This window comes from Aptenodytes patagonicus, chromosome Z (assembly GCF_965638725.1).
Source record: "Aptenodytes patagonicus chromosome Z, bAptPat1.pri.cur, whole genome shotgun sequence".
Taxonomy (NCBI): domain Eukaryota; kingdom Metazoa; phylum Chordata; class Aves; order Sphenisciformes; family Spheniscidae; genus Aptenodytes; species Aptenodytes patagonicus.
The window spans coordinates 35,942,895-35,961,187 of NC_134982.1; the positions used below are offsets into that span (position 1 = coordinate 35,942,895).

Here is an 18,293-nt window from a genome sequence, read left to right on the forward strand (position 1 = left end):
GTTCAAACTGGCAATATAGTGCCGACCTTCTCAGTCTGACATTTCATCCCTTCTGCATACTTGTATGAGCTGGAACATCACTGCAAACATATAGGAATTGACTGACCTCTCCCATTCCTCCTGCCTTCCAAACCAGAAGATGCAAGTTGTTCATGTTTTCCTAAAACATTTTCCATAACTAAGTATTAACTCTATTATTCTGAAGAGACTGGGTGGTTTTTATTTGCATGATGGTTGAAATACCACTGAAAAGAAGTGCTGCATTCTATACACAGCAGGAAAAGACAAAAATAACCCTCCAATCCACACCAGTTTAACTAGAACTTTAAAAAGCTTCACCTCAAATCTTCAGTACAACTGTGATTACAGCACAGCTACAATGCAGTATCAAACAACACCTCTTCAATAGCAATTGATAGCAACACCTTATTTTCATCACACCTTTTTTAAAGAAACACAGCTATACGTTTAATGGGGCATGTGCTTAACATGGGAAGCCTACCTCACATAAAGTGGCTTCTGACTTGTGAAACTCCAAGAAAAAAACAAAACTCTAAGAAAAAATGTCAAGCTGTTAACAGGATAAAGTTTTGTATATGTGTGTGTGCAAAAAACTTAGATTTCAGAATGTTTTCTCTCCCATAACACACACTTACACTTTAAAACATTTCTGTTTCATAATGACATTTCTAATGATCCTAAAGGTAGAAGTTCAGAATCCCCAGGCAAATTAAAAGCAAAAACGTGACAACCACTCTCTTCCCTGTCCCCCCCCCGAAATACAGGCTTAGAGCACGTAAAGAGTTGAGAACAACTGGTTTATATTCTTGCTAACCGCAGAAGTATAGGTCATTCCAGGGGGAGCAATAAACCACAAGTGGAAATTTTAGAAAGATGATGCTCTTGTGGTTGCATGAAATATTTTTCGTAACATATAAATTGCACTACTTTGCAGTAATAAAATCACCGTAATTCCATCAAGAATTAGCTTTATAGCACTGTGATTGTGTAAGTACCGTATGAAAGAATATTGATTTTTGTTTTATAATTTGGCTTATACTAATTTTCCTTGATTGGCTTTCTCCTTACTGTATGTAACATCTGCAATGTGGACATAATTTGGCATAAGACAAAAAGAAAAATTCACAAATACCACTGAGTATGATAAAACTTACGTAACAGTCACACAGATAGACACTAAATGCAATCAAATAGTGCTTACATGCAGCTGCTCAAAATATTTTTTTAACAAAAAAGGTGCTACCCAAGCCATGTCAGTAATGCATCAACATTTAAAGCAATGTAATTGGCATTGCTAGGTCTCAACTTGGTCAAGAACAAATTCTCGGTGTTTCTGCACTCCAGCCATTGAGCCCCGGCCCTTGGAGACCCCAAGAAGCACAGGACAGTACTTCAGCTGACTGCCAGGTGTCCCGAGTAGCAAAAAGGTCAGCTGCAACAGTGACCGCACTGGAAGCAACGAAGCGCAAGCCAGCCGCCGTGCGAGCCCTGCAGGGAGGCGGCAGTGAGGAGAGTACTGTCAGGCACCCTGCCCTGCCAGGCGCTCCCCGCGCCGCAGCAAAAGCCCCCAGGCTCCCCCCAGGCTCCCCGAGAACAGGCACTGGCACTGGCACCGGCACTGCTCCAGCACCGCCCTGCTGGCTGCTCCTTTACGTCTCCATCCTCGGGGCAGGTGACGCAGATTTCCAATTAGCATTTCTTATAAGCATTTCATTTCAGAACATGGAGCAAATGGCGTTGTTGCAGAAAGCGGTTCAGGACAGGAACTAAAGGTGTCCCCTAGTTGTACAAACCACAGAGTTAAGCGAGTTTTCACAGGCAATATGAAAAGACACAGTTTCTCCATTTCTTCCCTAAATCAACTCTAGTGCTGACACCCAGCCATCCCATGCAACCCAGTGTGTGCTGCGCTGCAGGGGGAACTCCTTCCCCTCTACTGCATTGTGAACGAAAACCTACGGTCAAACTCACAAGCCAAAAAAATCTGAGGAATGCAGCCCAGCCAAGGCAAGGGTATTTTGTTCTGGCAGAGCCCTGAGTGGAGTGGAGGCGGGAGGAGGAGGGGAGGAGGAGGTGGACAAGGGAGAGGCAAAAAGGAAAGGAAGAGAAGCAGGAAAGGACTGCCAGCACAGTCTGAGTATTTTCTTTAAAATATTTTTCAAAGAAAAGAAAATATTATTGAAAAGTTCAAAACATCACAATCTCTATGCTTCTTTTCTATCACTCCCTTATCTTCAAACAACGAGACTGCTCTTCAGCATGACAAAATAAGCATTCACTGAAGAACAAGGATACAAAGAGGCAAAAAAACCCCGGGTTCCTTCAGTGCTCCTCAACTCAAGTGACTAGTGAAGTCAGGACAGTAATTCTCAAAAAAACATCCCTTTGCTGTCCCTAGACCTTTCCCACTCCAGTTCTTAACTTCGCAGTGACAGATTTGCAGTACAAACAAATCCTGCTTGCCTGTTTAAGAAAAAAAACTTTAAAGCACTCACCAATAAACACCAAAGCATCAGATTTGATGACTTTAGCATCATGCCTCACCAACATCCAGATGAAGCAACATACATGCAGTGGTGTGGACTGAGTGGTAACACAAATGCAAACTCAAGAGGCTCGTGTAAAGCCCACACCAACAATGAAGGGGATCAACTTCCAATTAACACACAGAAGCTTTAAGGAAATGGGACAGCAAATCTGAAACACCTCCATGCATGCAGAAACACACACTTTTTCAGATCTTCTTTTGGTGCTTAAAAGATCATTTATCTGTACGAAAAGAAAGAACAGGAAGTCTACTATTTTAGACTATAAAAAATGGTAGTAACTCACTGGAATGCAAGGAGTATTTCTCTGCTAAAACTGTATATTTGCATCCTATTTTTTGCTAGGAAAACATGACAAATGTTTACACTATTTGCCAGCTCATTTTCCAGACTCACTGCACAAACAGAAGACGGGGCTCTCACTATCATCTCTATGCCTTCCAGACACAGTGCCTCAAGACAGGAACACATCCTACCCTCAAATTTATTGAGGCCACTACAGGCCTACAAGGAGGTCTCACTTAGTGACCTACTTCTGCTGGGATGCTTGCAAGGAACCAGTTTGACTTAGAAAGTAGATTGCCATTATTGCTTCTCTGCTCCCATCCTCTCTTTCCACCTATACTTTCTTAAAAGATGGCCTTCTCCTGAGAATTTTGCAATAGTCTTGTAGCTCTTTAAAAACTCATAAAATTAAAAATACGGGAGCCATTTAACAGACCGTCACTTACACCTCACCTTGAGAAGAAACAGACGCCCGTTCAACTTTCAGTGCAGCTCATTGTGAAACATCAAAAAAATTTAGCCATCCTAGTCTCGAGTGGGTAGAGACTGCAACACCTAGCCACTGCACAGCTCAGCACGACTTGTCATGCTGTCTCAAACATAGCTCTGACTCCAAGTGCTTGGGAAACAACTTGTCTCCTTCCTCAATCTGGCATGGCTTGGCCAAAAAGCCTGGTCGCTATTCACATGCCTTGCAGTTTTCACCAACCTGTAGTTTAAGAGTTTCAAGAGCACAGCGCCTTCCCAACCATAAAAAGAAAACTAAAAAGTGACCTTGAACAAAACTGAGCCTTTGAAAATGCAAGAAATATTTTTTTTTTTAACATGACTGCCTATTTCATGATTTTATTCTTTGTCCTGTTTCAATATGCTTTATAAACATTTAAATAAAGCAAAGAAGAGACAGACAATCTCATGTTATATTGTAAAGAAGAAATGATTCTACAGAGAAATTACAGGATACTTTCTGAAGAGCTGACCCAAATCTAAGAATGGCCAGAAGCATACATTTGCATGTGCAAGTGTTCATATAAGCACATATCAAGAAGGGAATTCACACCCAAGTAGCTCCTCTGTCAACTAGACTGGATATGTACCATGCAACATGCACAGGCCACTAAAGTTACTGCGCAGATAAACCTGCAGGGTTAGGGCAGCAGGTAAAATTATTATTTGCTTTTTAAAAAATACACATCTGAAATTACCCATCTGTAGTACCAGCAGCAGCTGGTACTAATTTTTACTAATTTAGTAAATGTTACTTTAGTACTAATTTTACTAATTTAGGTGACTGTATTTAAAAAGAGAAGCATCCTTTAACTTCACAGCTAATGTCTGGAAGTCAAAGTTTAATTTGCCTTTTCACCAAATTCTCATTAATGCTTCAGGCACACTTTCATTTCTCACTACACGTTCCCAGAGTCATCACCACATAATTCACATAATTTCTGGATGTCACTGTTAAATTCTCCTTTTCAAATAGCAGAGCAAACAAACCCTCAGAACAGCTTTTTTCCCTAGATTTTTTTAAATCACTCCAATGTCATCAAGTCTCTATATACCAAACATGCAAAATCTGAAAACATGGTCACGTATAGTACTGTAGACACCATTCTAACTTATTTCTTGTCTGTGCAAAATAGTATCAAGATGATCCAGAAGAGGCAATAAAGGGCCAAATTGTGCTCTTCTGCCACACAGTTGAAGTAGCATCAAGATCGTGAGGACTCCTCACCAGCTCAATCCGATCAGAGAACAGATGCGGCTCCACGCTGACGATAAGGTCAGTGTGCGGGGGCTGCATCCTCCCACTTTGGCATTTCTGCGTACCAGAGCACAGAGCTGCCCATCTCACAGGAGTCAACAGGAACAACTATTTGCAAAGACAGATACACAGTTTAGTCCTAATTCAGTTACTGAACTAGTTTTTATATTTTTCAAGTTCTTATTCTGCTGTAAGGAAATTAAATTATAGTATTAAATAATCAAGTCAATATAGCCGAGTTGCTGCCCCTTTTCTCATCCTCACCAAAGACATGCAGAAAAGTAGTACTTTTACTTAAAACCCTGAGCAAAGAAAGAGGAGGTAGGAGCTCTTGCTTCTCTTTGATCTTTTATTCCTATACAAAAAAAAAAGTCATGTCCTTCTGAAGTCAACATTCCACAGCTTCCCTTATATATTCTCATTTTAGTAGGGTAAGACACAAGAGAGCAAGAGAAGGCTCCTAGAAAAAAAATCCTAAGACCTCATACAAAACATGTTCCTTTTTAAAGGACAGAGACAGAAAGCCTTATGTTAACTCCCCACCCAGTATCACCATTTCCCTACCATGCACATCGTAAGTAACAAGCATATACATAAAAAACACATACACAAACAAAGCCCAGAAAATGTCCGCCTCAGTTCCTGAAGCTTTGGATCAGACGTTTAATTTAGGCTATTTGATTTCACTAGTCAAGATTCGGAGACACGCACATTTTTGCACCTTCTTAGCAATTTTTCTCTTGCACCTGGAAGGCTGCTTTTCCTACCTGATCTCTCAGTTGTTGAACAGAAGTCTGAAGGTTGAGAATTTGGTTAAAGAGAGGACTCTGCAGCACTGATTTTAGTAAGCTCAGTTTCTCCTCGTTTGCAATGTCACCTCGATCCCGAAGTTTTGCCTGCAAGCGCTCCATGGCCTGGAGGGCCCGATGTGTATCTGTAGCAATAATCATTCCTAGTCAGGAGCAGTTTATAAACAGCCACATACAAGCAGGTAACAAGTTTAAATGTATCCCTCTCTACTGCTTAAACTACAGAGGACTTGAATGGTTCAGTTCTGAACAAAAATCCCAGCCCAAACATGTCTAATGAATCAGGAAGTCAGAGGCTGAGCACAAACCAGAAGCCAACGAAAATTACATTTTTGTCCATCAAGAACTGCGTTACAAAAGTGAAAGAGTCCTCATTAACACTTGTCTTTTTCATATGAACTTTTTTAATTCTAGTAAACATTAAAACAATGAAATCAAGACAACATGCTAAAAATTAAATACACTAAACAAATGATGGTACACCTTTTGTTTTTAAATACAAAATACAAAAACCCAAATACATCATATTTCTAAGCACAGTAGATATGTTTTACAAAATCTCTCTCAGCAGTATATACCAATGTCCTAAATCTATCACGCACACTTGATTTGACCACAAAAATATAGTGATACAAATGAAAAAAGATTACCAATTGTTTCCAACATGTCTCCTGCTTCTCAGCTTCTATTCCAATAATGGTAAGAGGCAGCAAATACAGTATTTCCCTGAAAAATAACAGAAAGGGAAAAGGATCACATTTATAGAAGCACTAAGGTCTGAAGGAAAAGAAAAAAGCTTGACTTCTGAAAACAAGAAACAGCCCCACAAAATAACAATCCACAAAAACCGTATCTCCTTGGATAATTTAAATAATCTCAGAGGTGACCATATTCTGAGTCACTTTGGAGGTTAATACCTGCCTGAAAATTGCTTTTAGGAATATCCTTTGTAATATTTTTGCATTTCCGTATCCAAGCTGCTGTCTGCATACTGTTACACGTCCTGCATTGCTTTAATCAGAAGCTATGAATCATAGCTGTCACTGATACTTTACACAGTTTCATCACTTTCCTTTTCAGTGATTCATAAAAAACATTCCCTGCGGGATCAGTTTTCAAGCTCTACGTTGACAATTTCAGGTGCATGAGCCATAGCACATTTTTTAAAGTCATCTTTTAAAAAGAAAAGTCACATAAGTCACAAAGTCTTCATGCTACACAGGCTTGCAGGATTCTCACACTACAGCCACCACTGTTAACGCCTATTGGAACTGAGACTCAGATCTGGATGACGGCTGGGTTTTCACCAGCATGGGTTTCCAGGTAGGAAATTCTACACTGGGAGGAAGAAATTCTGAAATTGCTTTGTTTATTTTTTTTTTGTTGCTTTTTGGGGTTTGTTTTTTTTTTCCCCAACAGTGTGTCTGCAATTGCTCAGAAATTTGTAGTGACAGAGTATATTTGATGGAGAGGGATAGCTGAGGAGAAGCGAGTTCAAATACCATTGCAGGTATATGAACTGAGCTGTGCATTTTATCGTCTTATCTACCACAATGGTGCCTTTGTTTTATTGATAATAGGAAAGCACTTCAGTATAGCATCCCAACTTGAATCTGGTGAGCTTATCAATATGCAGAGAGCTGTGATCTCTAAGCACTCAGGAAAAATGAGTTTTTCTTGAAACTTTGGAGAAAAATAGGGAAAGGAATGGTGTTGACAGATCTCTGGGTAAGACAGCGTAACTAAAATTCAGCAGGACCATTCATTAGCTATAGAACCTGAGCAGGACAAGCATGAATCAATCCTCACAATAAAAGCAAGAAAACAGCTGTTAACGTAGGTTCACTTAGAAGGAACACAAGCCAGGATGAACATTTTGACAAGCTTACATTATCTGCAGTTTGTGCAGAAAACCCAACTCTAGTGGGTTTAAAATGGTTTCAAGTTCCATCGCCAAGACTTCCCTAGTTTTGATACGCCTGAGGTTTCATATCAGTTTATTTTATTGCATTTGAATTTGCCAATACATTGGTACAGAATCACTAACCATCCTTTTTAGGACAAGGTACCACTCACGGACAGACATTCAAATCCTTTGAATCTGACTTTGTCAAAGTAACCTTATTCCATGACCCAAATTATGCATATCAGTAATAAATAAAACAAGCCTTTATGAATTTGTTTTCTCACTTGGCAATGCAAATCCCAGCATATGATTACCAGATCTGAAAACCAAACCAAATCTCTTGTGTTTTCACCTTATCGCTCTACAAAAACAAGACAAAAAACATGTCTATTTTACACGGGAAGGACTGGATGAGATTATTTAAACATTATGAAGGAAGACGGCTTCCCCAAACGTTAACCACTCATAGCTTTTCCTTCTAGATTAACTAACTACTATCACTCTTCTTCTATTCAGAGCCCCTATTTACAAATAGAGGCATTTATGTCATGTTCACAGGTGTTTTTCTCAGCGGCAATGCCAACCAAAGCAGTTGCTGTTTCACTGTTCCAGTTCTTCCTCTACAGCTACTTTTGGGGCTGTGTTGTGGATGCAACCAGAAAACTGTGCAAAAAAAAAAAAAAAAGACGTGGAGTATTTTTCAGTAATTTCAGTGCCATGATCCTGTTTATCACAGTAGTATATGCACAAGCACATAGCATCGTATGTTCAACACTCATCTTCTGAGGAAACTAAACAGGAAAAATACAGGGTTATTGTTCTTCTGGTTTAGCTCCCTGAGAACCTCAAGAAGAGATGCAGCTGTAAAGAGCCCGTATCTTTTGGAGTAGCTAGGTATTGCTTTATAGTGTGATTCAACTTGCCTAAAATGCCTAAAATCTCATTCTTGGTGTGCTGTGAAAGGCATGTTTTACAAGTGACAGAATGAACAAGGTCACCACTGTGTTTGTGCAATCCCAGAGGTATGAACTCTGATGATTTATAATGGGAGCTCTCTAAAAGCAGACAAAAGTCCTAAACATACTCTGTAGATGGAGATGATCCTATCTAATTTGCAATGAAAAGATGTCCTTAGCGCTGCTAAGACACTCATGATATATTTTCTATTTACCTTATGCTTTAGAGGTAGGAATACTGCTCCAGAGCTATCTTAGCGTCAGCAAATCCATTTTTAACTCTCAGTTTAATTCTGCTTATTTTGTGTTTATATTAGCAGGGAATCCCTCCTCAGGTGACCAGCTTAATGCTTTTGTCGAGTGCGGCACTAAGCGGGAGCAAGACCAAAACTGCTGTCAGGATGTTTTCCTTCAGGACGCTTCCTCTGACGCAGAAGCAATGCATTGAGGCACACCAGCATTTCTACATGTTGCAGTCCAAGATGACCCCTGTTCGCTCTGCCTGCACTATGAAATGGCGAAAAGCCACGTGACTGTGCTCCTGCTGTGCAACATCCATGCTAACAAGTGGGATCTGTCAGCACCAGCTTAGTGGCACATTAACATAGCCAAAGTACAGGGGAAGCAAGCACACATCTGTCCAAAATGCACCACAGAGATATACCCATAACCACCGCCACCCACTGTAGGTGCAACTCCTGGCCTTTAAACCAGCTTGCTTCTAGGTATTTTAACAATAATGTGCTGGGGAGAAGGATGGAGGCATGCATGATTATTTGTTGAAAGGCATAAGTCTATGATTTGCTATAGTGAATATTTTTATAATGCCATCACAGACTTCTAGATGCACAAATGGGAAGTTTAGTTCCGATTCTCTCATTTTGCATACTCCTAGCAGTCTGTATCACAGGAGTCTGAAGCCAAAACCAGCCCTTCTATACATGATATAAATACTGTTCATGCCTCAAAGAGCTTACTAGCTTAGCTCAAAGTAGATTTAACTATTTTTGTATTTCAGTGCTAAAGTTCATTAATCTCTTCACAGTAATAAGAACACAGACTGACTGAGTTAGACTTTTTTATTGGCAACTTGAAGAAATACTGTTCAACGAATAGGAAGTTAAATTCACTTTCAAATTTTTAAAGACACAGGTACCTGAAAGATGTGGCTTTTCAAAAAAAAAAAGAAAAGCACCTGCTCTTTTTCCTCCTGTTTTATAACAGGGAAGTAGAAAACACGAGTAATTTTGAGACAGGTACATGGTGAGAAACATGCCATCTTCTACTAAGCATGCACAAAAGTTAAAGATGATCCCTTTCAAACTTGCACTTCTGAAATTTGATTCTTCCCATGCTAACAAACAAAAATGTGTTATATACCCATTTCTCCACTCTTTATGCTGCCCTTCTTCTATAAGGTCAGTTGCCAGAAAACAGTTGGCGTGCCGCAGCTCTGGTTTCCTTGTGCCCATTTGTAAAACACTAAAATCCACAGGTGTCAGAATTTTGAAAAACAGGCATGAAATTTATGTTGATCACCTCCTTCCCACTGCAACCATGCAAGCCACTTAACTAAACAGCCAAAAGACTGATGAAAAGCAAAGATAACCCACTTCCAATGATTACTCTTTTCACACCTGATCATGTAGTTCCTACAAGGAAACTTGCTCTGTTTCATTGATGGATACTCCATCTACTATTTCACAAAGCCATTTCAGATAATACCCTGGAAACTAATGCTCATAGCACTGGATTAGCAAACACGCGATGCCAAAGATAGAAAACACAGTAATAGGCTTTGCCCTGTAGCTCCTGCATTACTTGAAATGCTCTGAGGATACAGAGGAAATGCCTATCTTAAGAGTCATCTCTAGGTCCAAACTTTGGCTAGGAGTTGCTTGAGATTAAACCTAAATCTGTTTCAATTAAGTAGCACAGTAATCACAACATGCATTTTATAGCTGCTAAAAAGAGTATTTCAAAATTTCTAATCTAAATTTCAATACCTGGGCCTGGATTTGGCTGGGCTAGAGATATCCTTGCGTACTTGATTTTTATCCTGCGTCGTTTCCCTCCCCTACTTTCTGGCTATCACTCAAACAGGCATGTTGTGTTAGCACCGCCTGGCACAGGAACGGAAAACAAACCGCACAGGAAGTGGAAGATACTAATTACTGCTAAACTTTCTGCTTTGCCTGCAATTTCCAGGAGCTCTTCCGTTTCTCCCAGTTACCTCCTGCATGCTGGCTACCATCCCTGGGAAGAAAATTAAGGTGGTCCCCAGATTCCTTGGGGGGAGTCTTGTCAATGTAAAGGCAGCAGAAACCATTCATGGTAAATTGAAAGATCTCATGCTTTTCTATGTATTCTTCCACTGTCACAAAGGCAATTTTGTTGTTGCATACAGCACTTTCTAGGATTAGGAGCAATATTACAAGGACTTGACAACTGTAGCCTGACTGGTATAGCCTTCACTATGCGTAATGAAAGAGACACACGTAGTTGAGCAGGCAGCGAAAGGGTGTGGAAGTAAATGCGGGAGAGCAGTGACCACCAGGGAAAGGAGGATAAACAAAAACAAAAAGTGGAAGGAATAAAGGAGGCGAAAAAAGGCTAGCCTACCGTTTTACTGACAGGACATGAGCTTGCCAAATTAACATCAACCACTTGGTTTCATCAGCCAAGAGACCCTGGACTGCACGCTTCTGGATAACAGAAGAGAGAACTGATTCAAATTAAGGATTTAATACAGGCAAAATTAACGTGCACTGTTCCTCGAGGAACAAAGCAGATTTCCACTGACTACCTGGAATGCAACAGGCAAGCACAAGAAGCCTGAAATTTACATTTAAAAGCTATGCTAATTAAAATTGTTCTGAAACATTCAAAGCAGAAATAAAAAGGCAGTTCAGAAACTAATGCATAGCCTACATTAAGACTATAAGCAGTTTTGTTTGAAAAGTGACATTACTAGCCTCTTAAAATTTAGCACAACGCTGCATCAAAAAGATGTAAAAAGATTATAGTAATGGCTCTGTATGTTAGAGAAAAGTACTGTGATAGAGCTGAACAGCATTATGTATTTTGAAGCAACTAAGAAATAGAATTTTAAACATTCAACTATTTTTAAGCTTCCGTACACATCACACTAATGTATTAAGGAAACTTACAATGCTTTTGGAAGAACAAGCAATCTGTCTGCTGTATTTAATTAATGTTGTTCTGTAACACTGTAAGGAGCCCTACATGAGCATAATATCCATGATACCTGATGTGCAAGTTATAATTGCAACTGGGAAATGGGCCTAAACTATACTTAATGCTTTCATATACTGATAAACATGTGTGATACAGGGTATTCAAAAGTAATTTTTAAAGAGTATTGCAGAAACAACATAGTAGGGGAAGTTTTTCTGGTGGGGTTTTTTTTGGGGTGTGGTTAAGAAAACTAGCAGATCATCTGTTTACAAAAAAAAATCTTTCAGTAAATATTTTAAATTCAATTAATTGGAATCACTTTCTTCTAACTTTTGAAATACAGGATTAGCCTCAGAAACTGAAAAGCAACTTTTTAGTATATGCAGAATATATGTGACACTACATATACTGAATTAATGTATAAAACACAGGCATGGTTAATATTGCCTCTTTATGTTTTCAGCATAGGCAACTGATTACCATAATCATTAAACTCAGTTAAACCTGATGAAACATAGTTTTTACAACAGTTGCATCTCTTAATGCATACTGGATTCTTCACAAGAGGTGACAACAGCATACATAAATGAATAAGTAAGAAGCCCCACTGAACGGCTGCCAGTGAGCTTCAATGAAGAGTCGCCATTTTCCTTAGAAACTGAAAACATGAACTTCTCATTGTATATTGTGACAATAACGGGCGAGTAATGCAGAAAATCATTACAGCATGTAACAAGACTACTGTGCAAGGTGTCTCAGATGCAAGGACAGGGTCTGAAAAGCCTACTAAAGAAATAGTCCAATACTGTCTGGGCAAAACCAGCATATTTATATACTGACTTGTTGGGAATGCCAACGGTGAAACAAAACTGTCCTTACCAATGATGATACAGTATATTGCCAGCATGGCATTGTATTGGCTTAAACTGCTTCAGCAGGGTGTTCAAATTTATAAAGCTGGTTAGAAAATTTACTGGATATACTCCACAGAATTTTAGATTTTCTTACTTGAAACATGGAGCAGATGATTTAAAAGGTCTTTATAATGGTTCTCAATACACTGATTAAAGTGTTATCTATTAAAAAAAAAACATTTACAGCGATCTGCGCAACTGAGAAGTTGTATGGCATTCCTGTCTGAAGAATCCACAGACACGGAGCCAGATGGAATATAAAGATCATCCATTAGTATGTAAGTGGCGCAGTTCTCTTTTCCCTAGTGCTGATATTGATCTAACTTTCCTACTGCACTTTTGTGCGAAGAGAGCGGAAAATGTATCCAGTTCCTGAGGAAAAAGCTTCTTGAAAGCACAAAGGAAGCCATTAGAAACACCAGTGCTAATCAGTAAATGTTACATGTATGTTACTGTTAACAAGATATGGAGAGATAAAAAATATGTATACTAAAAATGGAGAACAATTTTGAAAAGCAAAAAAATAAGGTGATGTCCTCTGTCATAAAAAATGTTGCTAGTTAAGGTGGATATGTCCTTAGATATTTTCATTCTGCATTCTTTTCTTCTAATGTTACATTACTTTCCATTTCAACAGGAGGATCAAATAACATTTCCCAAAAATATTTTACCACTTTCCCCTTTTCCAGTTTAGATTCTTCCCTCCCAACGAGTTGCTGTCATCTTGGAAAATGCAGTGCTGATACGGAAACTACAAGGCATTACACAATAGACCTCCGCAACGGCAGAATTCAGACCCTTCAGCTTAATTACGGTAAATCACTGCTCTCCTCCGGCAAGAGACCCCCGCCACCCTTTCTGGCACCAAAGCCAGTAAGGACGTTTTCTGTTCAACAGCTTATACTAACAAAATCTTCTGCATATGTTAAGAAGCAAAAATGTAAAGGGATGAGGCAGTGTTTATAAAAGCGAAAGAAAAGGAAAAGGAAAAAAAAACCAAACCATTGTTCAGCCAAATGGCAAATCAAATCTGCTAAATGTGGTAACACGGGAGTTCAAATGGTCGGCTTTGTGAGTTTTTACTTTTTTTTCTTCTTGTTACTCTTTCCAGTAACGTTGGGAGGCACTGGCAGCAAGGGGGGGACACCACACGAGAAACAAACCATCCCAAAGAGCAGACCCTTTCCTCTGCACAACCAGACCCATCAAACGGCACAGCTGAGGCTCGTGCCTCACCCCTCCACTTCCACTCTGCCAAAACGGCCACGTTTAAATGCAGACCCGGGTGGATGCTAGAGAGCTACAGGGGGGTCCGGACGCGTGAGAAGCGCCAACATCAGCACGGCAACAGGTACCGGCACGGGCACCCGAGGACTCGCGGCCGCCGCTCCGCCAGGAGCCCGCACACCCGCCGCGGAGGAAACCGCCGGTCTCGCTCGGGCCTCTGCGCCGGCTTTGGCTCCGAGCGAGTCTCAACGCCGCCGACCGCAAGCGCTGGTCGAGGGCCGCTGCGCCCAGGAGCTCGCCCCGGCCGCGGCCGCCGGCAGGTCTGTGGCGGCAGCAGGTGAGGAGACCTTCCCCCGACATGAAACACTCCTGCTGGGGTTAAAAAAAGAAAGGGGGGGGGGGGGGGGCGGTAGGAAGGATGGGGCGAGCAGAGCTCCCAGCAGCAGCCGGGGGAGGCTCGCCTTTTGTTTACGCGGGGACGACTCCCCACCAGGCCGCCCGAGCCCGCGGACCGCCCGCCTGCCGCAGGCCGGAGCCGCGGCCCGGCCCCCAGCGCCGCTCCCCGCCGCCCGCGGACAGCTCGGGCCGGGGCGGGGGGGGTGGAGGGGGGAGCAACAGGCTCAGCCCCCCCCCGCGGCTCTACGGCCTCTCTCCTCCTCCAACCGCACCCCCACCCCCGGCCCCGGCAAAACCTGGCGGATCAACAGAACAATAATAAATAATGCTTCGCGAGATAAATACGTTTTAAAAGGCCACTCAAAACTCCAGCGACACGGCGGGCCCCTCCCCGCATCCCCGGAGGACGACACAGGGGGGGCTCACCCCGCTCCCCGACGCCCGGCCCGACGCCCCGCTTACCCCGGCGGCTCGGCGGGCCCCGCGGCCCGGCCCCGCTCTCCGCCTTCGCCCTTCCCGCCCCCAAGTAACGGCGCCGAGCCGCGCCGCGGGGGCAGCGCGCTCAGGCACGCCCCGGCGGCCTGAAACCTAATCCTGCCCCGCCGCCCCCCCCCCCCGGCCCGAGCCCCGGCCCGGCCCCCCTCCCCCCCGCCGGCGGGTCTCCGGGCGCGGTGCCCCCCGGGGCTGGCTCGGGCGGCCGCCCGCAGCGCGGAGCCCGCCGCGCGGAGCGGGACTGCGGCCGCATCCCGACAACGGGGGACGGGAGTATCAAGGGGGTTGGGGGCCCGCGTTTGAGGGCTTCCCGGCCCGCTCCCTCCCTGGCGTGTCGCGTCGCAGCCCTTCCAGCAAAGTTTCTCGCCCCCCGGCTGCAGGCGAAGCGGCAGACGGGGCCGAGCGGCGGAGCGCACCTTGCCGGGGATGACACCGAGGAGCTGCCCTGGTTTTCCCTCCCCGGCTTCCCGGGCTGACGGTTTGCTCGTGAAACGCAGCGGCGGCGGCACCCTCACCCCTGCCTCTTTCAGGCGGTGCCGTGCGTCCTCCGGCTGGGCCTGGCCCTGCGGTGCGCGGAGGGGCTGCCCCTTCTTGCTGCCCCGCTCGCCACTGGCTTTACCCCTTCTCATTCAACAAGATGAGCCTGGGGTGGAACGGAGGAAAATGGGAAACGTTTGGAAATGTTAAAAAAAAAAAAAAAAAAAAAGGACAAACAACCCATGATGAAGTTAGACAAAGCGATGAATAAGGTCATAGGGCTAATGAAAGGAGGATTTTCCCTTTAAGCAACAGTTGGTTAGTGTCTTAACTAAAAGAAGATGCTGCATACCTTTCCCGTATGTATATACAGTGTAAGAATAAAGCACAATATGGGGGAGTGTTTGCAGTGAGCACAAAAAAATAGGTTCTGCAAAAAGTGGAAGTATTTTGCTGTTTGTTAACTTTGATTCATCTAGCAAATGTTACCAGGATCACAGTCTCCCCTTTTCCTTGCCAGGAGATAATTCTTTGTTGTAGATGCTCTCGGTTCGCCCTGTTGAGGTAATACCCTGCACAGGGAAAGGAATACGGCTGTTCTGCTGGGCACGTCGGCCCTGGCTCTGCAGAGGCGCGGTGCACTCTTCACCTGCTTGCCTTCTGATTTGGTTTGGCTCTTTCTCCAAATGGATTTTAACTGTAAGTGTCATCATATTCAAGGGATAGTTGTCTGAGGTGTTTTTTTTGTCCCACAAACAATTTAAAGAAAGTTACTGTTTTGGAGATAGAATGGAATGCTGCCCTATTTATTTGAGAGAGAATCAAGAAATTCAATCCCGATACAAACACTTCCACAAGCAGAACATTTATCATGTAAGCTTTAAGGAACGCAGCTCTTTGTACATTGCATGGATTTTTTTTTTTTTTTTTTAATTTGGAAGATTAGCTCCTGAAAAAAGTTGATCCTCCAAACAATATTTCTCTTGCTTGTTACAGTTGGCAGATTGAAGAAATCCAAATGATTAGCTACCTTTTCCTCTGCTGTATATTAAAATATGCATGTGATTACACCTGTTTAACAATCATTCTTCCACTTCTTAACTAAGAAAAAATAATTTTCAAGATTTTATTCACGGGTTACATTGTTCAATGCAGTGTGTGGTGGTGAGCATATTGCTTTTATAAATCAGATATAGAGGCTCTGTTTGCTATAGCCAGGACATTGAATGCTCTATAAACTGTCCCACTGGCTTTCTGTGTTACATGAGCCTTTATTGAATCCAGAACGAAATCTTAAAAAAAAGATTTTTAAGGTACAATTTGTTTGCTTGTATCATTGTTCAATAAATAAGACACAGTAGATTAGATAAGTGCAAAATGAGACAGCTATTGTTATTTTTTCTGTTGCTCAGGCTTTAACCATTGCATCCCACTGAAATAAAATATAGTCACTCTAGCAAGTTTATTTGGAGCCAAAAACAGGTCAAAATTAGGTGCAATGGTACTTTACTCTTGATGTATAACAACATCAGCTGTGTAATAGTTCTTCCCAGTGCAATTTGTGTTTGTATGGGGTATACCTTCCCGATAATTTTTTACCACACAAACTGCTATTCTCAAGTAGAATTGCATTTTCAGTTATATTAAGATTTTGTCAAGTCCCTTGAAGTATATATTAAGTAGATTATACCTACTGAAGTTCAAAACATCATGCTACCTTAGGCTTCGCCTGTATTCAAAATATTTGCATGGGTATAATTATGCTAACATAGCTGTAACCACAAACCTAGCCCTCTCAGTAAGCATACAACACATCTGTAACGGGAATTTGCATCACAGTAACATAATGAGCTCTCGTGTACAGTAGCTGATGACTGATGAAGAGTCATGCAGACACAGTTCTAGCAAATAGCAAAGCAAACTATTAGGGGTTGGAGTACACTAGTGGTCTTGTGCTGCTAATAGGTTTAGAAAGATAACTAGGAAGACATCAGCAATTAGTATTTACTCATTTCCTCTTTTTGCTGGAAGTGTTATACAGTAAGAGAAAAAGATAGTCATTTCATTGATTCCACAATGAGGAAACCATGTTACCTCCCCAGTCCCTTCCCAGAAAAAGAGGGTCGCGAAGTATTAATGATTCCCCAGGGTGGGTTAGGTGGTGTACAGTGACAGACGATGTTTAAATTATTTCATGGCTTTGTTAGTGTAAGTAGTGTGGCCATTAATGTTGTGTAATTTTGAGAGATGCTGTCCTGAAAATGTCCTTAAAATGTGAGGAAAGGGAAGCTACTTTGTATTTCAAGTGTAAATGTGTTTACAAACTAAAAAAAAATTCATGTATCTACATATATTTATCCACGTGATTTTAAATGAAAACTGCAAGCAGTTTTTTAACCATTACGACCACAACATCCATAATATAATATTCTGTCAGAAAGGACTCTTAAGGAGAAGATGAAGGAAAACTAAAAAAAAACATTTTATGTTCTCCAGTATTAATCTTCAGTAATATTTCATTTCTCAGGCCAATTTACAATATACTTATGGTAGAAGTATCAATATTGGATGAGATGTCTGCCTTCCTGATTTACTTACTGCTGGTAAAATAGCAGCAATTAATATTAATGATGTACTGCTACAGATTTATTAGAAAACATGAAGGAGAAGTAAACTCAGAAAAAAAGTCCTTACAAAAATAACAGGGCTATGTGTCCATTAAATCATTCATCAGAACACTGTTGGGAATGCAGTCTTTTAAAATAGTAATAGGAACAGGATCTAGCAAATGAAATGAGAGTCTGATCCTGCACTATCTGAGTCACAAACATTGACTTCACTATGAGAAGGATATTGCCTATGAAACACATTTGACAACATTTATGGCACAAGTCAATTTATTTCCTAACAAAAAAGATGCATTCACAACAGTTATTGTTTAGTTTCATCACTCTGGGTGTTATATTTTAGTATGGGCATTGGTATTGCATGCCCCACTGCAGAAGGGTAGAATATATATTTTAGGGACCTAGAAGAATTCTGAGAGGAAGGACACAGAAATATTTATATATTTTATATTTATGCTTGAAAAATTCCATCTCTGAACTTAGAATAAAACATTAAAAAGTCCAATAAACCCTTTTCATAAGCACTACCTTAATTAAAAATTGAATACATTTCTGCTTTTATAACCTTACTCTTCAATATTACAGCATCATTTTGTTAATATGTATTCATGTGTATTTATGCATGCATAGACACAATATTATACTTTTCAGCAGAGCATTTACTCAAATTTTAG

The 18,293-nt window shown here is 41.5% G+C and overlaps 1 protein-coding gene across 24 annotated transcripts in view; it reads right to left on the reverse strand.

The window, feature by feature from the left end:
- MPDZ (multiple PDZ domain crumbs cell polarity complex component) overlaps positions 1 to 14,961 on the reverse strand; it is a 98,546-nt gene extending 83,585 nt beyond the window's left edge. For 16 of the 24 annotated variants that reach the window (XM_076363107.1, XM_076363106.1, XM_076363105.1 and 13 more), the window contains exons 1-3: positions 14,486 to 14,509; positions 6,077 to 6,152; positions 5,385 to 5,551 (exon numbers count right to left, since the gene is read on the reverse strand). In XM_076363107.1, the coding sequence (XP_076219222.1) occupies positions 5,385 to 5,551; positions 6,077 to 6,092 (183 nt within the window). In that variant the 5' untranslated portion in view covers positions 6,093 to 6,152; positions 14,486 to 14,509. Of the gene's footprint in view, positions 1 to 5,384; positions 5,568 to 6,076; positions 6,153 to 10,910; positions 10,994 to 14,485; positions 14,510 to 14,931 lie in introns of those variants that run through there. The other 8 variants (XM_076363103.1, XM_076363097.1, XM_076363112.1 and 5 more) reach the window with 2 other exon arrangements.
- Between the last annotated feature and the right edge of the window lie 3,332 nt (positions 14,962 to 18,293).